Source organism: Cervus elaphus, chromosome 21, assembly GCF_910594005.1.
Source record: "Cervus elaphus chromosome 21, mCerEla1.1, whole genome shotgun sequence".
Lineage (NCBI taxonomy): Eukaryota > Metazoa > Chordata > Mammalia > Artiodactyla > Cervidae > Cervus > Cervus elaphus.
The window spans coordinates 62,100,828-62,126,980 of record NC_057835.1 but is presented as its reverse complement, the minus strand read 5'-3'; the positions used below and the strand labels follow the sequence as shown (position 1 = coordinate 62,126,980).

At 32.5% G+C, this 26,153-nt stretch overlaps 1 protein-coding gene across 33 annotated transcripts in view; it reads left to right on the top strand.

The window, feature by feature from the left end:
- RIMS2 (regulating synaptic membrane exocytosis 2) overlaps positions 1-26,153 on the top strand; it is a 590,415-nt gene that overhangs the window by 324,668 nt on the left and 239,594 nt on the right. For all 33 annotated transcript variants that reach the window (XM_043880157.1, XM_043880154.1, XM_043880169.1 and 30 more), the window contains 2 exons: positions 885-1,056; positions 3,386-3,539. In XM_043880157.1, the coding sequence (XP_043736092.1) occupies positions 885-1,056; positions 3,386-3,539 (326 nt within the window). The remainder of the gene's footprint in view (positions 1-884; positions 1,057-3,385; positions 3,540-26,153) is intronic.

Sequence of the window (26,153 nt, the reverse complement as noted above, 5' to 3'; positions counted from 1 at the left end):
ATCCCTTGGACTGCAAGGAGATCCAATCAGTCCATCCTAAAGGAGATCAGTCCTGGGTGTTCATTGGAAGGACTGATGCTGAAGCTGAAGCTCCAGTACTTTGGCCACCTCATGTGAAGATTTGACTCACTGGAAAAGACCCTGATGCTGGGAGAGATTGGGAGGAGGAAGAGAAGGGGAAGACAGAGGATGAGATGGCTGGATGGCATCACCGACTCAATGGACATGAGTTTGAGTAAACTCCGGGAGTTGGTGATGGACAGGGAGGCCTGGCGTGCTTTGATTCATGGGGTCGCAAAGAGTCGGACACGACTGAGCGACTGAGCTGAACTGATAAATGTCAAATGAGCAAGTGTGTATATATAAGAAAATAAATTGCTCATTAGCTTAACTGCACGGAAGTAAAGATTTGAGCATAACAATCAGACATATTGTACAAAGAATTTCTGTAGTTTAAGTGAATAGTATATTGGTTGCAAATACCATGCATAGAATTTGCATATGTACAAATACTCAAAGTAATAGTGTATGTAGCCAATAAGTTGATTTCCATTTTAAAGGTTTCCAGTAGGGCACTGTGTTAAAAAGAAAATGAGAGTTAAAGATTTTTTAGTCTGGTTTTATTTAGAATTTGTGAAAGACTGTTCTTAATTATCTATCATGGAAAATTTTCATATTTACTATAATACTCTGTTATTAAAGCAAAGTTACATAATATGCCTTATACATTTCAATGGTAGTTTTGAAGCTTACAACATTTTTAATATATGACAAATTTATGGGAAAACTTCACTTGTTTCCTGCAAATTTTAAATGTATACATTTTAGGGCAAAAGTTCAAATGAAGCTTTATGTAAGTTCATATATTCTTGTTTTCTTGATAGTGACAAAAACAAGAGAAGAACTAAAACAGTGAAGAAAACTTTGGAACCCAAATGGAACCAAACATTTATTTATTCTCCAGTCCACCGAAGAGAATTTCGGGAACGAATGCTGGAGATTACCCTTTGGGATCAAGCTCGAGTACGAGAGGAAGAAAGTGAATTCTTAGGAGAGGTATCTGGAACTATTTTAAAGCTTAGACTATTCATGTTATCCCAAATACTTTTGTTTATATGACTATCAGTAATATATTTTGGATACCTGAGAAAGTAAACATAATTTAACAGAATGAATTTAGCTGCTGTTTTAAGAAAATAACTTATTGATGCTTTTACAGTATGTGTGTATCCTTTTAGTTTACTAAACCAATTGTACCACTAGTAATTCAATCGTTTATCCATGGATCATTTTTTCAGCCCTGTACTGTATCTGTAATGTGCTATGGACTGAGGTTTCAAAGGTAGACAAGGTATATTCCTCTCTTAAAGAATTTATAATTCACTGAAATACATATAAGTGAATGAACAGTTATAACATAGCATGACAGATGTTCTATGGGAAAGTGCAGTAGGAATACAAAATTGCTTTGCAGGGAAGCAGAAATAAGTGGTCCAGGGAAGGGAGTAAAGTTCCTGCAGAGGGAATACGAGATACTAGAGTTACGGGGGTCTTGGACAACTGCATTGAAATTTGAAAGGAACCTGGTAAGAAATGAGACTTGAAAGTTAAACTGACGTCTGATTGTATCCGTTCACATGTCATATTAAGAGGCTGGATTTTATCCTGTAGATAATGGGAACAAATGACAGGTTGGAAAGAGCATGACTTGATTTCATTTATACTTGAGGAAATATTTCTATCTGAAAGGTAGAGGGAACAGATGAGAGACAGTTCTCCCACCATTAACATGCTAAGATAACTGCTTTCAGCTTTTTTCAGCGTGGTTGATTTTCCTGAATGAATTAAATGGTAATATCATGGGTAAAACAACAATCCATAGAAATATTGAACTGAATGTTCTTAGCTAAGGAATTGAAGAGTTGGAAAGAAGGGGAACGTAATTGCTGAAATCAGAGACTAGCTTCTGCTGCCTGATCATGCGTTCCTGACACTGCCACTTCCTGACTTTGGTACTTGAGCAAGATATTTAATATATTTGCGCTTTAATTTCCTCTTTAGTAGAGTGAGATGGGCTAGAGTGAGGATTAAATGTGTGTGTGTATATATGTGTAACCATTTAAAACACCCTGTAATTTTGAAAATGACTAGGGACAATTTAGGAAGAATGAAGAGTACCTTAGTTGTTTTACTTTTTTACCTCCCATAGCTATATAGTGATTTATCACTATTTAACAGTTCTCATATCCTTAAACACAGACCTTGTCATATTTGCATGACTTTGAAAGATAACAAAAAGAATCATTTATTCCTATGGACTGATTTCCTTTTCAAATTTATTATATATTCATGTTATAATATGTGATGATGTGATGTGTTTGTGTGCTCAGTTGTGTCCGACTCTTTGCAACTCCATGGACTGTAGCCTGCCAGGCTCCTCTGTCCATGGAATTTTCCAGGCAAGAATTCTGGAGTGGGTGCCATTTCCTATTCCAAGGGAATCTTCCCAACCAAGGGATTGAACCCATGTCTCATGCATCTCCTGCATTGCAGACAGATTCTTTACTGCTGAGCCACTTAAAAATCCATTCTTTGTTTCTTTCCTGTTTTGAATCCTTAGTATCATGATACATTAAACCGAGTTTTAAGTAAGACAGTCTTTGATTTATATTGCATCCTCTTTCACTTACCAGCAATGGAGGCTTAAACAAGTTTTTTTCATCTTTTTAAACCTTGGTATGCTTATCTATAAAAAGTTGACTAATAAGACCAACCTAGTAGTTTTTACCCAAGAATTAAGATAATATATGACAAGGTTCTTAACACACAGTAAGCATTTCTCATTTGTTTTTATATCCCCATTTCAGAATTTGTAAAGGTTAAGCTGATGAATGTAAGTGAAATGCTTTTTAAACCATAAAACAGTATACATATATTAGTTTTAATTACCGACATTTAGTAACAGGTTCCCTTTCAGTTCAGTTCATTGGTTCAATCGTGTCCTACTCTTTGCAACCCCATGGACTGCAGCATGTCAGGCCTCCCTGTCCATCACCAACTCCCGGAGTTTACCCAAACTCGTGTCCATTGAGTTGGTGATGCCATCCAAACATCTCATCAATGTCATATTTAGCAGCCCCTAGTAGAGGATCTGCTACAGCCTCCAGTAGTTCAAAGATCTACAAAATAAATGTCTTAGGTATATAAAGTTATTAAATCAGTAAGAAGTTATAAATATTTATCTATTTAACTAGTGGCAAGCATATGGGCAATTCTGCTGCATAACCTTGCTTTTGACCTGACAACATTACTATTATAATGAAACAATTTAAGAGAATTTCTATATTATTGTCATATGACAATTCTTTGTCTCTTGGCTTTGTAGATTTTAATTGAATTAGAAACAGCATTATTAGATGACGAGCCACATTGGTACAAACTTCAGACTCATGATGTTTCCTCATTGCCACTTCCCCATCCTTCGCCATATATGCCACGACGACAACTCCATGGAGAGAGCCCAACACGGAGGTTGCAAAGTAAGTTTTCAGTAAAATTTTTCATAAATTTATTGAAATATCTTGAATGATATATGTGGCACAGAATTTAAGGATACCATTATGGGTATTAACAGGTATCTATTAGTATTTTCATAGCTATTCTTAAAGCTTTTAAATTTATACATACCTGAATGCATATCGTGTTCACTTATCACAGTATGATATACTGTGCTTCACTGTGTTAAAACTTCACAATGTTTTAACTTTACCTCTTAGAATCTAAAACATAGGAATGAAATAGTTAATGTAGTAGAATTTGGTCATGGAGCTGTAGATATCTGAAATTATGATTTCTTCCTTCATTAAGCCAAATATTTTATGAATATATAGGATAAAAGTATAGCATAGTGGTTGAAATCATGTCTATGAACATTACTCATAAAGTTTAAGTTTTAATTCTCTCATTTAACAATTGTATGACTTGAGGTAGGTCATCTCTGTCTGTTTCACTTTCTTCATTTAGAAAATGGAAATAATATGTCACAGGATGGTTCTAAAAGTTAATGTCAGAAGTATAAACTGATACTATTGTTGTTATCAGTGTTTGCACTTTATGCTGAATTATGCACAGTCCAAACTATAAAATGGGTTATTCAGAGAATCTTAAAGGAAACTCACAAATATTTTCCACATTGAAAATGGAAAATGGCGTTGTTGGTTTGTTGATCTTGCAGCTCAAGTTTGTTTTTTTCTGATGAATCTTTGTGATAGGTATTTTTGTGATAGGTATCTTTGCTCTGGATGGTATTCATGGAGCCATCATGTTTCAGGTTTAGCAGCTTTTTTGTCAAATAATGGAGAACTGATTGAGATTAACTAAATTTCAGAAGTACAAATTTATAAGCATAAATGCTGTGTCATCATGACATCAATCATGGTAAAGATACTTGACCATATAACAAATAACTCTTATATAAATGGATCACAGCCTTTCTGACGAATAGAGGGCTAAATTACACATCAGAAGGTTGTTGAATAGAGAATTAGAGCAAAGCATTGACTTTGTGGAATAATTAGTCATAGGAAAGCATAGAGACTTGTATTAATTTCTTTTTAAAATAATCTAATTACTGGAATTTTATTTCCATTAGATACAACCTCTTACCCTTGGAGGGGATTAATTTAACACTAATTTTATAGCACTCACTTTTTTCTGCTCCCCAGAGTGAACACCCACACACCTTCATCTGCAGTTGCCATCACAACACTGTTTGTTGTAACTACATTATCATGAAATTTATGTTGACTGAATTTAGAGTGTCTGCTCTTTCTGACCCTGTAAACTACTCAGTACATTGTCTCTAAATCACAGTGTAGGACGGTGAGTTACTATATGAAGGTTGCTAGTATAACTCATTTTCTACTAATTCCTGTAGATTAGGTTTATAGGCTATTAACGCTGGCTACTATTGCCCTTTCTTGCAGCACTGGCCTCTTGTCTATTTACTCTAGTTGTTATTGCAATAAAGAGTAGGTTTGATGACTCTTAGTATCTGAAACTCTTAAATCTATGAATAATTTTCATTTTTTCCCTCCCTGGCTAAGAATAGTGTATGTGAGGTATGATGAGAATAGAGGACTTTCTAGTTATCTATATAAATCATGGATATTCTTGAAATTAATTTAATCAATTTTGCAGATATTAATATTTTCCATCCTTACAATGGCTCCTCTGTTAAGTAATCATTAATAATATTAAATAAACCTCTGGGTGAAATAATAACTTCATGTTGTACTGTATGAATCTTGCCACTATCAATTAACTTCTAATAAAGTTAATTTTCAATACTTGAATGTATGACTGAATTTGGTGTTTTACATTAAAATTTTATTATAATTTATTAGCAATATTTAGGCATAAAGATAGGTAAAGGATGTGATAAAGGAAGATTAGGGGATAACACTCAGCGGTAGTCAGAAAGTTAAAGTTATTACCATTGGCTAAGTGTATGTTGCTCATCAATGACAGGCTCAGTTAGGGTATTAGTAAGTAAGTATATTAATTTTTTTAAGGTTTTACTGATGAAAAGAACCTCCTTTAGGTTTTTTTCTCCATGGAAAGGTTTATATGGAATTTATTTACAAGTATGTTTAAATTGTCAAAGATCATATCATTAACTTATTTGAGGGAACATACATGTTTGAATGGGCTTCCCAGGTGGCTCAGCGGATAAAGACTCTGCCTGTAATGCAGGAGACACAGGAGATATAGGTTCGATTCTTGGGTTGGGAAGATGCTGTGGAGGAGGCATGGCAACTCGCTCCCGCATTCTTGCCTGGAGAATCATGGGCAGAGGAGCCTGCAGGCTACAGTCCATAGGGTCACATGGACTCCGACACAGCTGAAGTGACTGAGCATGCATGCACACGTGTATGAACAATTAGCCATCAAAAATGTATAATAAGCCCTTATTTATTCCCTACATCCACATAGTAAAAGTTTTGGTAATTCAATCTCTGAAGCTTATGAATAGCATTCTGAAGCTATGAATTTATTAAATGTACCTGGACATTTTTTGTTATTTAAAGTGAATAAATGGTAATGTTGGGATTCTGTTCTTTCCTCTGATGATTTTCTATTTTAAATTTGTAGATTCAGATTATTCAATGCAGTATTTAATTAAGAAGATATTAGTAATTTATCATTTAATAATATATTTAAAAATATCTAAAAGCTCTTCTAAAAATAATTGTTTCATGCATTTGTAGTTAGTTTAAATATTCTGAAAAAGTATTTTTGAGATGCAATCCAGACAACTTTGATTGTAAGCTTTAAGTGATTTCACAAATGATTGGTGAAAGTATTTGAAGTAGATGACATTTTATAGCAGTATCCCTGCATGTTGCAAAATAAGAATGCTGTGTTTTAGAAAATTTATAGCAATAGTTACATGCTCATTGTTCAAAGGTCTAATGAAATTAGGCCGTGAGGAGTCAAAACTTTAATGATGAGGAATTAACATTTCTTACAACGCTTTTTCTTCAGCCTACTGTTGCCCACTCCCTTCACAGACATTGTTGTTTTGATAACACCAAAGAATGGGGAAAAGAGCAGTACATATTTCAAAGAGTGATTAATTAAGCATCTTTAAAAATGTGTCAGCAGGACGGAAGCTATGAGTTCAAATAATTAAAATGCATCAATAGAGAAATGAGGTTGGCAAAATAGCTCACATATTCACATCATTTTATTTTTGATTCGTTGATGAGAAACTATTCATAACTTTCTTGAAACATAAAGAGATTGTTTTGGAAAATATACTTTGATATTTTATTGTTATATTCTTTACTCTTATTTATTTAAAGTTGTATAATGTCTTAAGGCAAAAATCTTCCTTTACATATTTATTTCTTGAGATATCTTATTAACATCTTAGTCTTATCACAATTTGAACCATAAAGATCCAATCAGAGTTTTCTTTAATTTGATACTTCATTCTTATTTTTCTCTCATAACAACCAGATTCTTCTCTTTGATATCTCAAATGTTAAACCTCTTTCACTCTTTAAAAAAGAAAACATTGTGTCTACTATACTTTTATTCACCTTCATGACCACAAGTCTTCATGGAAAAGTGAATGCAAACAAATCTTAGAGCTAGAACTGAAATGATACTGCTGAAAGGTATAAGATAAAAGAGACATGACTTTATAATTAAAGTTTTTCAGGATTTCAACTATTTTGGGGGCATTGGGGTGAATATTTCTTTCAGTTCTCTACCCAATTGCCTCCCTGCTTTCCTTTTTGGATGAGAATTACATATATAGAGACCTTTGACATTTTTTCACAGGTTACTGAGTCTATGTTGTTGTTTTATAATTTTTTTCCTCTCTTCCTCAGTTTTAATTATTTTTATTTGTCTTCAAGTTGACTGATATTTTGTTCTACAGTGTTCAATTTTCCAGGAAAAAAATTCTGTGAATTATCTTATTAAATACATTATATTTTTCATTTTAAGTTTTATATTTGATCTTCTTAGAAGTTACTATATCTTTCCTGTTCCCCTTGTTTTATTATGTGTGTGTATATATATACAAACAGATGTGTGTAGGTAGATGTGTGCATGCTTAGTCTCTAAGTCATATCAGACTCTTTGCAGCCCCTTGGACTGTAGTCCACCAGGCTCCTCTGTCCATGGGATTTCCCAGGCAAGGATACTGAGCAGGTTGCTCTTTCCTTCTCCAGGGGATCTTCCCCACCCAGAGATGGAACCTGCATCGCCTGCATTGGCAGGCGGATTCTTTACCACTGAGCCACCTGTGAAGCCCATGTATAGGTGTATGTAGATATATTAAAGAATTTATAGGATTATTTTATATATACACATATGTGGATATAAATATACATGTGATATATATATAATATAATTTATATCTATATGTATAATACTATAAATTCTTTAATATAGCTATAGTATTTATTTTAAAGTATACTAATTCCAACATCTTAGTCTTCTGTTGGCTTATTAATATTTTTCTTTCTTTCTTTGCCTAGGGATCACACTCTGTATTGTTTTATGTATCTACTAATGTTTTGTGTACTGGACATTGTGTTTAATATATTTTAGAGACTGAATTTTGAAGAATATTGTGTTTTATTTTAGCAGACAGTGAAATTACTGAAGGATCGCTTAAAATCTGTGGAAGATGTGTCTCATTTTTATTTTTGTTCTATTTTGATCCTTTGCATAGTTCTAAGTCTAATTCGTGGTTCTCATGTCTCAGTTTTGAACTCTAGACAGAGTTCAAGATTTTGGACAGAACCTATAATTAATAGGATTTAAACTCCAAACTCTGTATCCTATACATCAGGAAGGTGCTGAAATCTTGCAGACCATTTAGCCTTTCAACTGTGGCTTTCTGCTGGGTTTCTTTTTGTTTTTCTCTCTGCAGTTTATAATTTTAGGCAAGAATTTTGGGGACCATTAAGTGTAAGTTTTTGGTCTCCTCCTTCTCTGGCTCCCTCCATTCCAGGATTTCTGTACAATTATAGCTGCTCTCACAATTCTGAATTCTGCTCTCTGGCTTCTCAGCCTTGTAACTGAGGTTTTTTGCTGAGCTGTAATTGTTCTGCAGTGAACCATATGGGGAAGGCCATTAAGAGAAAACTAGTTAAATAGGTCCTTTTTTTTGCTTCCCTGTAGCTCAGCTGATAAAGAATCCTCCTGCAATGCAGAAGACCCCAGTTCGATCCCGGGTTGGGAAGATCCCCTGGAGAAGGGATAGGCTACCCACTCAAGTATTCTGGCCTGTAGAATTCCATGGACTATATATAATATAATGGGGTCACAAAGAGTCAGACACGACTGAGTGACTTTTACTTTTTTCCTTTTATTTCAAGGGTCATATTGCCAATTTCTGCCTGAGTTTGTTCTCTGGTATCTTTAAACAGTTTTTTTTTTTTTTTTTTTTTTAATTTTTTTATTAGTTGGAGGCTAATTGCTTCACAACATTTCAGTGGGTTTTGTCATACATTGATATGAATCAGCCATAGATTTACACTTATTCCCCATCCCGATCCCCCCTCCCACCTCCCTCTCCACCCGATTCCTCTGGGTCTTCCCAGTGCACCAGGCCCAAGCACTTGTCTCATGCATCCCACCTGGGCTGGTGATCTGTTTCACCATAGATAGTATACATGCTGTTCTTTTGAAACATCCCACCCTCACCTTCTCCCACAGAGTTCAAAAGTCTGTTCTGTATTTCTGTGTCTCTTTTTCTGTTTTGCATATAGGGTTATCGTTACCATCTTTCTAAATTCCATATATATGTGTTAGTATGCTGTAATGTTCTTTATCTTTCTGGCTTACTTCACTCTGTATAAGGGGCTCCAGTTTCATCCATCTCATTAGGACTGGTTCAAATGAATTCTTTTTGACGGCTGAGTAAAATTCCATGGTGTATATGTACCACAGCTTCCTTATCCATTCATCTGCTGATGGGCATCTAGGTTGCTTCCATGTCCTGGCTTTAAACAGTTTTATAGTAAAATATTTTTCCAGAATTTAGAATTATTACTGACCGGAGAGTTAGTTTGATATAAGCTACCCTATTATTCTCAGAGGCAGAACTCTACATTTTTATTTTTAATTTGAGGATAATTGCTTTAAAATGTTGTGTTAGTTTCTGCCATACATAGACATGAATCAGCGATAGGAATACACATGTCCCTTCCTTCTTGAACCTCCCTCTCACCTCCCACCCCATCCCACCCTTCTAGGTTGTCACAGAGCTCCGGGCTAAGCTCCCTGCATTGTATAGCAACTTCCCGTTAGCCATCTATTTTACACATGGTGATGTGTGTATTTCAGTGCTACTCTCTCAATTCATCCCACCCTCCCCTTCCTCTGCTGTGTCCATAAGTCTAGAGCTCTACACCTTTATGTAGACGTTTTACTGGCATATAGAATCCATGTAGAAATATGTGTAAATTATAAATATACTCATGGATCAATTTTGAGTAAGAAACCACAACATGTAACTAGCACCCACATCAAGAAATAAAACATCATCTGCATCTTTCCAGCCTCTCTCCTGCTCTCTTCCAGTAATTATTCCCACTGTCAAGATAACATATGATAGAATACTTTCACTTATTTTTAATTTCATATAAATGGAATACTCACACATATATGAATTTTGTAGAAATGAGATTGCACAATATATTTATATATTGTATCACATATATAATATGTGACTTTTTTCCTTACCACTATGTTGTATGACTCGTAAATATTGTTGCATATAATTGAAATAGTTTATCATTATCATTGCCATATACAATTTATTTCTATAAATATACACCAATATATCTTATTTTTAGATTGGTTATGAAAGCTATTTGTCTAAGTGAATTCTTATGCTTTGGTCAGAGGTAATAACTATACAAAGGAATTGCTTATCTTGGCTCTAAAGTGTGATTTAAAATATTTACAAATTTTGATATACTGTTGTTTATTAGCAGCCTTCCTAAGAAGATTATAATGTGAGGGTATTTATTTAAAATCACTAGTTTGGGGAATTAAATAGTTTATTTAATTAAAAAAGCCTACAGTTGATTGACAGTTTGCTTTCAGATTTTGACTATTTCTGAGCATACTTACTGTACATGCCTTTTGGTAATCATATGTATTTATTTTTGCTATGGATGTACCTAGTAATAGAGTAGGTAGGTAATAGACTATACATAAATTCAATTGCTGTAGATATTGTGTTACAGTTTCCCCAAACTATCCAAATGTATACTTCTTACAGCAGTGAATGAGGGTTTGAGTTTCCCTGTATGCTTACTTTATATTTGGTATTTTTAGTTCTTTTCATTCACTCATTCAGGTGGGTGTGTAGTATTACCTCACTGTGGCTTTAACTTACATTTCTCTAATAGACGTTTCTTAGTTAATTGACTATTTAGATATCCTCTTTTATGGAAAACCTAGTCAAATTTCTTGCCCATTTTTCTTTGGGATTATTTATATTTATATTACATTTATATTTCTTGATATTTTCATAAGATTTTTAGGCTACTCTTGGAGCTTCTGGAAGTTCTATTTAATTCCTTGTTGGATGAAAAGTTTTAATCATGAATGGATTTGAATTATATGTTTTTTCTGTGTATGTGAATACAATTATATGATATATAAATTATATGATATATAATTTTATTCTACTAATTGGTAAATTATATTGATTTTAAACGTTAAAGTTATCCTGCATTCCTTTAATAAACCCAAGTATCTCATGATGCGTTATCATTTTATCTGTCTCTGGATTCAGCTTGTTACTATGTGTAGAATTTTTGCATCTGTATTCCTGAGAGAGAGAAAGGAGAAGAGTTTGCTTTCTGTCTTTTTGTAACATCTTATTTGCTTTTGTTATCCATATTCCGCTGCTGGGTTCATACAAAACATTAGGAAATTTTACTTCTTTATTTGTTTGATGTCTTTTATTTTCCTTTTTTGTAATATCCTTGTCGAGCTTTTATTTCAGTGCTTCTCTGGCTTCATAAATTGTTCCTCATTTTCTGTTGTTTGAAAGAATATGATTATTATTGGTATTTTTTTTTCCTGTACATGTTTAGAAGTATTCACCATTTATGTTACGAGGGTTGGCAATTTCTTTGTAGGTGCTGAATTACATTTTCAGTTTCTGTACTAGATTTAAAACTAGTACAAAACTATTCAAACTTTTATGTTTTTTTGTGTCAGGTTTGTTAGGTCGGATTCTTCTTGGAATTTGAATATTTCTCCTATTTTGAAAAAAAAATGTGCACTAAATTTGTTCATAGTAGCATCTTATTGTCTATTTAATGTCTATTGAATGTGTTGTCCTGTCCTCTTTTCCCTTATATTGGTAATTTGTTCCTTTTCCTTTTATTGTTCTTGGTCAGATTTGCTGATGCACTATCAATTCTACTAGTCTTTCAAACAGCAAACTTTTTATTTGTTTACTTTTTAGGCTATATATTTCTTTTCTTTTCCATTGATTTTTTCCCCTATTATTTGTGTCCTTTCCTTTAAGTTTCATTTGTTTCTCGTCATCTCTTCAGAAGAATACATAGATAATTTTTAACATGGTGTGATAATATATTATTGTACTTTCATTTACCTGTGGATTTTTTAAGAATATATTGTTAAATTTTCAAACTTTAGGGATTTTCTAGGATTTTGTAAAACATTGAAATTGGGCATAATAACCCTCTTGAAACAGTATTCACTTTGAATAATTTCAGTTTTTAAAATTAACTGTTTGCTTTATGGTGTAGTATGTAATCAATTTTGGTAATTGTTCTTTAAAAGAATGTTTATCTTGTAGTTTGTACGTGTTCAACATATGTTGTTTATTGGGTTTATTAACTTCATTTTTCAAATATTCTGGGTTTTTTTTCTAGATTTTTCATCTGATTATTTCATCAGTTATTGAGAGAGGTATATTAAAATATCTACCCATGATTTGTCACTATTTGTTATATATATTTTCAGGATATGTTATTAGGTGCATACAAAACTAGAATTGTTATATTTTTTCCTAATAGACTGATAATTGTATCATTATATAATGCCTCTCTTAGGAATACTTCTTCCTTAAGACATGCTTTGTTCGATGTTACTCTTGCTGCAGCTGGGTTTTTTTTTTTGGTGCAGTATATGTTTCTCAATCCTTTTATTTTCAGTTCTCTGTGTACTTGTATTTAAGATTTGTCTATTGAAAACATTGTAAACTTTATTTTCTAAAATCCATCTGGAAAAGTTTATCCTTTATTGGGATAATTTATAAATGAACATGTAATTTCTTATAAATTTTGCTTAATATTTTATACATCATTTAATTTTGATTTGTCTTTTTTTCCCTTCTTACTTTTTTTCAAGATCCACATTATTTTAATGACATCAACAAATAGTTAGTCACCTGTTATGCTTATGGTGCTTGACATTGTGATTGATCCAAAGATACATAATACATAAGTAGCAAGCAAAACCATTATTTACAAACTTGTCTGTGCACTTTTTAAAAAAATTTATTTAATCTGACTTTTAGGTTCCCATTTTTGTAGTCAAATAGCAGATTCCTTCTTCTTACCTACTCTCAACTCTCAACCGAGGTTCTAAAAAACCCTAAAAATGGACAACATTCAGGAAAAACCCACTAATTTTTATTCCTGTGAGCTTCACTGGTATGTCCCAGTGCGCATTGGTTTCTGAAACCAGGTCTACACATAGAGATTGTTACTAATGCTGGTTGCTGTGGTGCTTAGCATCCAACTTCTGAGATACTTCATGTAGCTACTATCCTGGAATCCTAAAATATCACTGGACTCTGGAGAAGTCCTAGAGCCTGGGTTCCTATTATTTACAAGGCTCTTTAACCATTGTCTCCTTACAGATTCTGCCAAATCTTGTCCTTTAGCAGGGTTTGCCTTCTTTTTAGCCATCTGCATTCCTCTTTCTTTTCTGTCTTTTAGCATAATCTCATTAGTAAGCCTGTAGTATCTCCATCTCTCATAGCTTTCCGTCCTGAAAGATATATGTCCCTAATTCAAAGAAACACAAAAGTCTATAATAAAACATAATTTCTGTCCCTGTATGTGGTCATGCAACACTTAATTTCTAACTTTGTATAATTTTTAAAATCATATGTAAGAAGGAGGGTTGTAAAATTAAAATTGTAAGCTTTTGTGGCGTGCTATAGTAATTTAGAAATATGAGAGAATAGTGCAAGTTGTGATGAGCATTTTAGCTAGATCTGAAAAGAATAAGTAGAATTTTAATAAATGGAGGTGAGAGAAGTGAACTGTAAGTTTGGGAAGGTAGACACATAAAGGAATTTATTATGATGAGACTCATTGCAGAAAGCATTGTGTGCCAGGCTAAGGATTAGGATATTTTAATTTTTAAATAGAACCTGAGGGTAGAAGAATTAAAGGAATAGCATCTTAACATGATTTATTACTTCTTCTGATGTGCTACAACAAGGGGAAAATGTGCTTTGAGGGGAGGGAATTATCTTCATTGTATCGTATAAACAAATGTCTATCTTGCTTATAAATGTAGACGTGCATTTTGGAATTGGAGGAAGTTAAACATAGTAAATATTAGAGAAAGCAGTAAATTGCAATGAAAAAATTAGGGGGAAATGGCTTTCCTCTATTTGTCTATTTATTATGAAAATATCTGCAATAAAAATGTAAGCTTTCACTGAAAAAATAAATAAATAAATAAATAAAGGGGAAAAAAATGTAAACTTTAATTAGTATCTTGCAATATTTTTACATCTAATCTGTTTTCCTTACTTGAAAACTTTTTTTTTATAAATTGTTATTCTTAAAATAATGAACATAAATTTTAATTTTAAAAAGACAGAGGAGCTATATCCTTGACAGAAAACACTCATATTCACTCTCTGAAATCATTTAAAATATGAAGTATTTTACAATATTTGTGAAGAAAGAGCTGGAGTTTAAAAACATTAGTGTCTTTTGTTCTGTATTGATTATAGTAATGCCCTTTATACAGTTTTAAGAACTAGTATAATCCTTTGATTATTTGTCTTAAACTTGTTAAAATGTTTCATTCTAAATACTGACAGTGAAAACTTACATTGAATACTTCCAAACTCTTTCTATGAGGCCACTATCACCCTGATACCCAAACCAGACAAAGGCAACACAAAACAAGAAAACTACAGGCCAGCATCACTGATGAGTGTAGATGCCAAAATCCTCAACAAAGTTTTAGCAAACAGAATTCAGCAGCATGTCAAGAAGTTCATTCACCATGATCAAGTTGGGTTTATTCCAGGGAGGCAAGGATTCTACAATATATGCAAATCAATCAATGTGATACACCATATTAACAAATTGAAAGATAAAAACCATATGATGATCTCAATAGATGCAGAAAAAGCCTTTGACAAAATTCAGCACCCATTTTTGATTAAAACTCTTCAAAAATGGGCATAGAAGGAACCTACTTCAACATAGTAAAGGCCCTATGTAATAAGTGTACAGCAAACATTATTCTCAATGGTGAAAAACTGAAAGCATTCCCCCTAAGATCAGGAACAAGACAAGGGTGTCCACTTTAACCACTCTTATTCAACATAGTTCTGAAAGTCCTAGCTACAGCAATCAGAGAACAAAAAGAAATAAAAGGAATCCAGATCAGAAAAGAAGTAAACCTCTCACTGTTTGCAGATGATGTGATACTGTACACAGAAAACCATAAAGATAGTATCAGAAAATTACTAGAGCTAATCAGTAAATTTAGCAAAGTTGCAGGATACAAAATCAATATGCAGAAATCACTAGCATTTGTATACACTAAAAATGAATTAAGCCTTATACTTCTTGGAAATTGGACTGATTATTTCATTGTTCCTTTCTTCCCAAGGGCATATTTATTAGACCAATAGTAATAAAAAGAGAAAATCACATAAGACCATCTCTGAGTGGTATATAATTGAAATAATGATATAAATGACTTAACAAACTATATGAGGGGTCCTCTCAACAACAGAGTGCTTTACAGAAAATTCTCAAATACCTTTGAAATAAAGAAGGGCATAGTAAACCTGGTGGCTCAGACTGTAAAGAATCTGCCTGCAAAGCAGGTGACCCGGGTTCAGTTCCTGGGTCTGGAAGATCCCCTGGAGAAGGGAATGGCAACCCACTCCAGTATTCTTGCCTGGAGAATTCCATGGTCAGAGCAGCCTGGTGGGCTACAATTTACCGGGTTGCAAAGAGTTTGACAAGACTGAGCAATTTTCACTTTCACTTTAGTAAACTTATATCAGTTAAATCTGTCATTAACCCATAATGTCCAGATCATTCAAGATGCAGGAAGAATATGAAATTGTACTTTCACCATAATGTTCTTGAGAAAAAAGGCATTATATATTATCAATGCACATACCCTCGGTTTTATCAAGGATGCATTGTTACATCTGGACACTGTTCCCAAGAACGAAGTTTTCTGATTCAAGGTTACCTTTGAAGAATACAGACAGCAGAATGACATGAAGAACAGAGAACATCCCAAATATATTTTTATTTTTTACTAAACATTCCAAAAATATTTTTAAATATATATATATATCCATTATAAATACTAGGGTTTGGATATATTAATATGATTTTGCATATGTGGGCAAATCAGTATGGTTATGAATATCATCATTCTAAATATTTAATAAACAGTATTTGATATGATACAAAGATATCTACAGAGAATTTTAAAACCAGGGAAAATGTTGATTGAATCAGCACGCAAAATACTTTTTTGATATAGATATTTAGTTAGATTTACAATTATGCTCAATGTTTTAAGGAAGTATTATATAATAATTCATATTACAATTTAAAATTTTATTTGTTGTTGTTATTCCTTCTCTAAGTTGTGTCCAACTCTGCAACCCCACAGACTGCAGAACTCTAGGCATACACTGTAACAATTAAATCTTTTATAAAGTAACATGTTATTTTCATTTATTAACTCATGATTTTCCTGCAATTTTTTGCTGCATGCTTTGTGATTACGTCTTTATGTGACAGTTTTGAAATATCAGCTATTTACGTGTGATATGTTTTTGTACAGTTTTTAAAATATTACTTAATCTTCTGCCTTTTTTCTTGTTTGAAAATTGTTGTGATTTTATCTCTTCTTATTTTGTCTTTCTTTTTTGGATAAAAATTGCTGTTACTCTCAGAGTTGTCTTTTCCTTTGTGGTATAATAAGAATTTTAAACGTCTTGATGAATCATCAGTGTTTTTACTTTGTTTACCATAGTAACATCCTCTGGGATTATTTCTTCCGATTATATTTAAATTTCAGTATGGTCAACAATTCTTTTCCAGTGGTATGCTGGAGATAGAGCCAATTGTATATTCATCTCTTCCCTTCACATACAATGACTTTGGTAGCTTGAAACTGGCTGTATGGGAGTTTTTACATTATGGAAATAGGCATGTGCTACAAATCAAGGCTTTTTTTCCACCAGAGAGATAGTTGTCAAACCTTTACCAGCACACCACTTCCTTATATTGTATACGAGGATTAATTTCAGAATTAAAAAAATTTGAAATGTTAAGAAAACATAAATGTTTAACCAAGCTGATATATGAAAGTAATAGAAGGAAACTGAGAGAAGATTATAAAAAACTAGGATGTTTTAAAAAACCAACACAAACTGTAATTCATTTGAAAAACACTATTAATTTATCTGGTTTCTAACTTACCTTACAACATTTATGATGAATATAGTCTTTCTTTTATGAAAATGTTGATCATATATAGTAATCATATATAGTAATGGATAATATACTTTCTATCTGTTAAGTATAACATACACTTTCTATCTGTTAAGTAAAGTTTAGAATTGTCATTCACATTTAAAATTTTTAATTAAACATTAGAAACTAATTCCATAATAATTAGAGAACTTATTATTTTGTCCTCCTGTGATGTATTGTCTTTCAGCTAACAACGTAGATGTGTTAGGATAAATATCTACTTTTTTCCAGATAATATGGCATTTTTTCACTACTTAGTATTTTTTTGGCATGATAGTTCATATATTCCTTTAAATTTCTGATGTATATTCAGATGATAATTTACTCTTCTTTTAAATGCAAAAACAATTTGTTAATATTGTGCTACCTTTTGAATCTTGGTAAATATTTAGAAATAGATGAATCTAACTAATTTGTATTCTAATAACTTAACTGTGATGATTTCTATGAATTATATTTTTTATTGAATGAGAATGTCAAAATAGCTTGTTCTTTATGAATTTTCATTTTTCTTTGTACAAAAAGAAGTCAGTTTTAAGATATACTTTTTCCAAAATCAAAAATTCCAAAATTAGTAATGTTTCTCTATTATCTCTTCAATTTATTAGTTCTTCTTGTGTGCCAAATTTCTGTGTATAACAGTTATGTCTTACATTTAATATGTTATATGGCTATATAATATAAAATAGAATTGATAATCATTAGTATGCAAGGCAGGCCTATTATTAATTTTTTTATTTTATGTGCCATCTCTAATTTGTGCTTCTCTCTTAGCCTCTAATTGTTTCATGTATTCAAAGTTCCTACTAAAATTTATAATTCAAATATTTACTAATTTAGATATGATGTATCTTCCTTCATTATTTTATTCTGATTAGTATGGCCTTTTAAACGTTTAAATGAAAATGTTAAATGACAGTCTGTGATGTGAAGCAGAAATTAGATTTTAATATCCCTTTTGCATAAAGAGTTTTAAATTTATTTTGACATTTTAATTTTTTTTCCAGATAAAGCCTTATGTTCATATAATTCAGGTAAATTTTAGCATGCACAGTGTTTAATGCATGAATTCATATGCACAGTTTAATTGGTTTGCTGTTTTGTTCTTTGTCTGGCTATTGTGCATATGTAAATACCTAAACAAAATGTCACTAGCTTTCTTTTTCTACCTATAGAGCTTTTCCAGTATCTCCCATGTTGACATCTTTATTATTTTGGTATTAAAAACCTTTTTTTGAAATATAGTGATTTGTGATTTTAGTGTGCCTACTCTTGTCTCATTTAGTATGGTATTATTTCATCAATGAGGTATGTTTTAGTGTGTTATTGTGTTACCATGTGCACTGTCTCAGAACTTTTGAATATATATGGATGCAATTTGCTATTTTTTTGACTTATGAAGGAATAGTGTTAAATGTTCTAAGGATGTTAAATTAAAATATAATTAAAACTGCAATGTTTGTGGTAGTTTCCATCATTTTAGCCATTTCTCATATCTTTTGAGGAAAACTTAATAGATTTAGGTTTTTTTACTCCAATGTATTATGACTTTTAAATTCATACATGCAGAGTGTATGCCAAGCTATTTAAACTGATGGTAAGTTTTTTAACTGGTTACTGAGCTTTTTCTTGGTTTTTAACAATTTTAATAAGGTTAACATTTTAAATTTAGTTTAATGAACTTGTTTAAAAAATTAACTTCTTAAGTAAGCTTAGGAAAAAAGTTATTTAAAACCACAGGAATAGTGGACTGAATTTTCAGTCCCTAAATGAAAATGAGGTAAATGAAGAAGGACTTAACTGTTTACAACCAGTAAAAGGGGCTGGACTTTCCTTCCCACCTTAAACAACAACAAAAATGGACAAGTACAAGAAACAACTCTTTGAATAACACTGGGCATCAGGCTACTGCTAAGAGAACCCTAAGAACTACTGAGAGAACTAAGATGAGTTGAACCCTATAATTGCCCTTGCCTAGTTCTGTTTAAGAGAATTTCCTGCACACAGCATAGTGTGAGGAGCCCAGATGGAACCTACAGACTCCCTGAATTAGGGCGATGAAGCTGAATTCAGGGAGACAGAATCCTGGAAAGGAGAGAACTATGCAAAGAGGGAATGCAAAGATCCACAGAAGATCCCTCTCAAGTGTTCAGACGAGTTTGATGAATGAATGGAGGAATCTACCCAATGCTGGGAAAAGAACCACCCAAAAGGATTAGAGATAACAATACCTGAGAATAGGGTCTTTTTTTTTTTTTCCAGTGAGTCTGGAAACATCCAATTTCACAGGATATTGTGTTGAGTATGCAGAAATGTCTGACCTCAGTAGTGAAGAATAGTTAGCCATAGAACACAGTATAACATTAAAAAAATTTTTAAAGCACGAACTGAAAGGATCAAAGTATTTCTTTGAAAACTCCATGTAGAATAAAGCTTAAGAATATTTAAAGGACTATTAAAGCATCCAACACACAATGTAAAATTCACAATGGCTGACATCCAATTAAAAATTACCAGGCATGTAGAAAAGGAAAAAAAGAATCATTAAAAGGACATAGATGAACCAAAATTAAATAAGAGCTGTAACAATTCAGTTTAGTCGCTCAGTTGTGTCCAACTCTTTGCAACCCCATGAACTGCAGCACACCAAGCTTCCCTGTCCATCACCAACTCCTGGAACTTGCTCAGACTCATATCCATCGAATCAGTGATGCCATCTCACCACCTCATCCTCTGTCATCCCCTTTTCCTCCTGCCTTCAGTCTTTACAGCATCAAGGTCTTTTCCAGTGAGTCAGTTCTTCGCATCAGGTGGCCGAAGTATTAGAGTTTCAGCTTCAGCATCAGTCCTTCCAATGACTATTCAGGACTGATTTCCTTTAGGATGGACTGATTGGATCTCCTTGCAGTTCAAGGGACTCTCAAGAGTCTTCCCCAGCACCACAGTTCAAAAGCATCAGTTCTTTGGCACTCTGCTTTCTTTTTGGTCCAACTCTCACATCTGTACATGACTACTGGAAAAACCATAGCTTTGAAAATATGGACCTTTGAAGCTATCTAATACACAGGTAATTTAAGTCCCTAAGTCCCTACAGGAGAAGAGAGGGGGAAGCACAAAGGTATTTGAAGAAATAATGGCTGATCAATTGCCCACTTAGATGCAAACCCATAAACCAACATATCCAGGAATGTCACCGAACTCCAAGCACAAGAAACATAAATAATATACCAAGGCACATTAAAATTATGTTCTTTAAAACAAGTCACAAATAAAAAATCATATAAGATTGAGAGAAAATAAACTCAACACGTTAACTATGGAATAAAGGTAAAGAAGACTGCAGATTTTGCATAGGAAACAGTGTGAATACTCAAAGAAAAAATATCAATCTAGAATTCATGACCATTCATATTTCCTACAAAAATGAAAGCAAAATAAAATCTTTTCAAATGCACAACTGCTGAAAAATCTCATCACCAGAAGACTTGTACCATAACAAATGTTAAAGAAAGTCCTTTAATCCTTCTATAATCAAAAAGAAGAATAATGATGCCAGACAGAGATATAGAATATGAATGTATATTAAAGAAAGAGGAATATCAGAAATGGTAACTTCATGGGTAAATATATAAGATTTTTTCTTGTTTAAATATGTTTAAATATAATTGACTATTTGAACAAATAGCAATACGTATAGGGTTTGCAGTACATGTGAAATACATGACAACAGCAGCAGAAGGGTAAAGAGGGGAGAAATAGAAGTGTGTGACTGTAGCGTTGTTATGGAATACTGAGTGTGTGTATTGAGAGTGGATTGTAATAAGTTAAATATGTATACTGTAAGCCCTCAAACCACAAAATAAAGTGTTAGTGCTAATAAGCCGGGAGAAAAGAGAAAATGAAGCAAGAAAATTAACCATTTCATCCAAAAGAATACAGAAAAAGAGGGAAAATGGAACAAAGGGACAAATAGAAAAGAAATAGTAAGTTGATAATATAAGCCAATCAAGTTATTTAGTGTAAATAGTCAAAATATTAGAATAAAAAGGCAGAGATTGGATATTTTTTTTAGACCCAGCCATATGCTGCCTACAAGAAACCCATTATAAATATAAAACACAAGGAGTTTTAATGAAAAGGATAGAAAAGATATAACATGCTAATATACATTAAAAGAAATATGAATTACTTATATTAGACAAATTAGATTTTAGAGCAAATATATTACCAGGGACAATGTTTATTTTATAACAATAATAGGGTAAATTGATCAAGAGATAATGCCAATTCTCAACATTTAAACATGTAATAATAAAGCTTCAAGTTACTTAGAGAAAATTTATAGAGATTGTTAGACTAGATCAATTTTTAAAAAATAAAAAAGGAATTAACTATGGTTTTTGAATAGCTCAACAAAATTGGCCAAGAAAAATGACACAAATTACTGAAATGCTTTGGAATTCACTACTAATTTAACAGAATTTAAAGGGAATACTCTGGAGAATCACGTAGGAATATAATGAACACTTTTATGCTATGAAATTAAACAACCTAGATGAAATGGGAAAATTTCTAGATTCATAAATTACAGAAACAGATAAAAAAAATCTGAATAAATGTATAACATATAAAGAAGTTGAATCAGTAATGAAGATTTCCCCACAAATAAAAGCCTAGGCTTGGTGGCTTTACCAGTGATGAGCATGATGAATTCTCTGGTACGTGTAAAAATAAATACCAATACGTCTCAAATTCTTTGAGAAAAATAGAAAAGGAATTATTTTCCAATTAATTCCATTAGGTCAGTATTATCCTGATACCAAAGTCAGACAAACATGTCACAGGAAATCTAGAGTCAAGATCCATGAACATAACAAGAAATCCTCAACAAAATATTAGTAAATCGAATCCAGCAATATGTTATACACTATAACTGAGAAGGATTTATCCTAGTAATGTAAAGTTGGTTTACTAACTAAAAATCAACTCACCATATTAATAGAAAAAAGGACAAAAACCGCATAATCTTATGAAAAGATGAAATAGCTATGACAAAATCCAACACCCACTCATGAAAAAAGCTATCAGTGAAGTTGGAATGGAGGAGAACTTCTTCAATTTGATATAAAGAACCTACAAAAACCCACAGCTGACACCATTTTTAATTGTAAAAGACTGAATGCTTTCCCCCTAACTAGGAACAAAGCAAGGATGTCTGTTAGCATTTCTATTCAGCAATGGATTGGAGACTCTAGTTAAAATAGTGAAGCAAGAAAAAATACATAAAAGGCATTCAAAATGGAATGGAAGAAGTGAAATTGTTTTTATTCACAAATGACATGATGCTGTATATAGAAAATTGTAAAGAATCCTTAGAAAGCTACTGAAGCTAATAAACAATGTCAGCAAGGTTCCTAGATAATTGGACAATATCTTAACTCAATTGTATCTTTTATACTAGCCATTAATATTTTGAAAAGGAAATTTAGCATATTTTTATTCATTTTATAATAAATAAATTAAAATACTTGTGAATATATTTCAAAAATAATTGCAAACTTGCATACTAAAGAAGTCACAGAAATTGTTGAAAAATTAATGGATAATTTACATAAATTGAGAGATATTTCACATTCATGGATTTAAGACTCAGTATTATTAAGATGGCAGTTCTTCCTGAGTTTGAGTTTTAGATTCAGTGTAATCCATATCAAAATCTAAGCAGGATATTTTTTGCTGAAATTAGCAGGCTGATCTTAAAATTTATATAGACATGCAAAAGATCCTGAACAGTCAAAACAAAAATAAATTTGGAAATCTTATATTTCCTGATTTCAAAACATATAAAGCTGCAGTAATCATAATAGTGTGGTGCTGGTCAAGTGACAAACTACAAATAAATGTGATCTAATTTAGAATTTTAAAATAAGCCCTCATATTTATGGTCAACTGATTTTCAACAGAGTGCAAAGGAAGCCCAGTGAAAAAAGTATTATCTTTATAACTAATAGTGCAGGAACAATCAAATATCCACATGTTAAAAAATTATTTTAGAACTTATCTCACACATCCACAAAAATAAACTTAAAAATATATCAAAGACCTGACTGTAAGCTGAGACTATAAAACTCTTACTAAAAAATATAGGAGAGATCTATATTACCTTAGGCTAGGCAGAGATGTCTACATACCAATACCAAAAACAAAATCAGTAGAAGAATGAGGAAGTAAATTTGACTTAATAAAATTTTAAAATGTTTTGTTTCAGGACACCATTAAGAAGGTAAAAAGATGAGCCACTCCAAAGTATTTTGGAGAAAACACTTGCAAATCATATATCTGACAAAGGACTTACACCTGCAATATATAAACAGAACTTAAAATTCAATAACAAGACAAATAATGCAATCAAAAAGTGGGCAAAAAAATTTGTATTGTATTTCCATGGAAGAAGATGTACAGATGACAAATAAGCACATGAAAAGATGCCCCAAGTCATTATTTGCTAGTGAAATATAATTTATAACCACAAGGAATTATCATTTCATACCCACTATAGTCAATAAAATATGAAAGAAGAAGAATAACAAATTTTGGCAAGGATATTGAGAGGTTGAAACCCTAATATATTTACAGCTAGAAATATGAAATGGTATAGTTCTTTGGAAAAAAGTTTGATGGTTTATTAAAAAAAATAAATTTACCATATAACCCAGCAACTCACTGACAAGCAGGTGACATGAAAATGAATATCCACTCAAAGACTTGTACATGAGTGTATAGCATTATTCATAATGGACAAAAAGTAGTATTCATACAGCAGATTACTATAAATAACAGGGGGAAAAGTACTAATACATACAACAATGTGTTTGAATTAAAAAAGAAATTATGCTAAATCAAGTGCCAGGTACAAAAGATCAAGTGATTTTAAAAATGAACCTCTATCCACATTTCACACCACTGTAAAGTTTACTCAGAATAGATCAACGTAAACCTTAGAATTATGAAACTCCCAGGTGGCACAGTGGTAAAGAATCTGCTTGCCAATGCAGGATCCCTGGGTCAAGAAGATCCCCTGGAGAAGAAAATGGCGACCCACTCCAGTATTCTTGCCTGGAAAATTCCAGGGACAGAGGAGCCTGGTGGGCTACAGTCTATGGGGTCAAAAAGAGTCAGACACGACTGAGCATACACACACACACACACACAAACCTTAAAAGTATAAAACTCCTAGGAAAAACCGTTGTCACCTTTGGTTAGTCAGAGATATCTTAGGACCCCAAAATTGTGTTCCATTAAGTAAGAAACTAATGAATTGGATTTCTTCAAAGTAAAAAACGTTTTTGTCTTTTTTCTTTAAAGGACACTGTTAAGATAATGAAGTATTTGCAAATCATATAATTGAAGAATATGAGTAGAATCATTTGAGACCACAAAGTGGCGCTAGTGAAAAGTAGAGAAGTTCACCCAGTAGGGGGTCCCAAAGTTGGGCATAGGTCAGGTTGGAAAGAAAGCATGCATGAAAACCAGGTTAATCAAAGAAAACTAGAACCTGTGAGGACAAATTGGAACCAGTGTCTATGTCTAACTACGATCTTGGGGGTGACTGACTGAAGAAGCCGGTGTCTTGTGTGTGCAACTGCGCTTGACACAGGCCTGGAGAAAGCGGTAGGAGCCAAAGGAGCCGACTTGGTTATGTCACACCTATTATAAAAATCAGAAAAAATTGAAGTGAGAAGTTAAAAAACCCAAGTTATAGTAACAACCTCCCAGAAATCGGAACTACACAGTTAACCAACTTGAATTAATAGAACATATTCCCAACAAATAGAGAACATAAATGCTTTTCATCTACAGATAAAACATGTAAAATTTTGCTACTGATTTTAATTAATATATTCATAGGGTATAAATTCAAAAGTGTGTATAGTTAAAAGAAAATCTGTTTCCCTTATTTTTTCAAACATCTAGTTCTCTTTTCCTGAATGAACCATTGTTACCAGTATCTATTTTTGCAGAGATGTTTTATGTATACACAAACAAATACATATATGGAAATTATTTTTTTCTAGCATATTCTGTGCACTCTGCTTTTTTATTTTTAATCTTTATCCTTTTAGTATTCCTACTGAAATCATAACATGTGCCCTTAACAAAGTAATACTAACATTGCTACCTTTTTTCCTAACCAAATCAGAACTTTAAAAATCAATCTGATTCACAGCCACACTCCTACCATTTAAAACATTCCTGCCAGGATTTTACCTCTGCTTCTAAATTAGTAGTTATTATAATTACTGACATTTTGTTAATTCAGAGTTTATTTCTATTTATCTGAATTTTTACAACTCTCTCTGCTCTCCTTTTTTTCACCCCTTTCTTCTGGGATTGATTTCTCTATTTTGAGGTACACATGTTTTAAGAAGTTCTTTCAATGAAGAACTAGAAACAGACTTTGATTCTCTGCATATATTTTTGTTTATTCATTCCTGGTGGAAAGATTAGCTTTATATAAAATTTGAGAATAATTTTTGTTTTCGCTTAGCCCTCTGAGAATGTTAGTCTAACAACTTCTGGTTTCCAACTTTGCAGAAAAATCTGTCCATTTATTTAAATTTTCTTTAATTTTCAGCAGTTGTTATGAGTTGAATTGTGTTCCCCAAATATGTTATTAAAGTCCTAAACAGTACCTTCAGCTGTGACTTTATGTGGAAATAGAGTCTTTACAGAGGTAATCAAGTTTTCTTGAGGCCACAAGGGCAAACCCTAATCAAATATAGCTGGTGACCCTATAAAAAGGGGAAATTT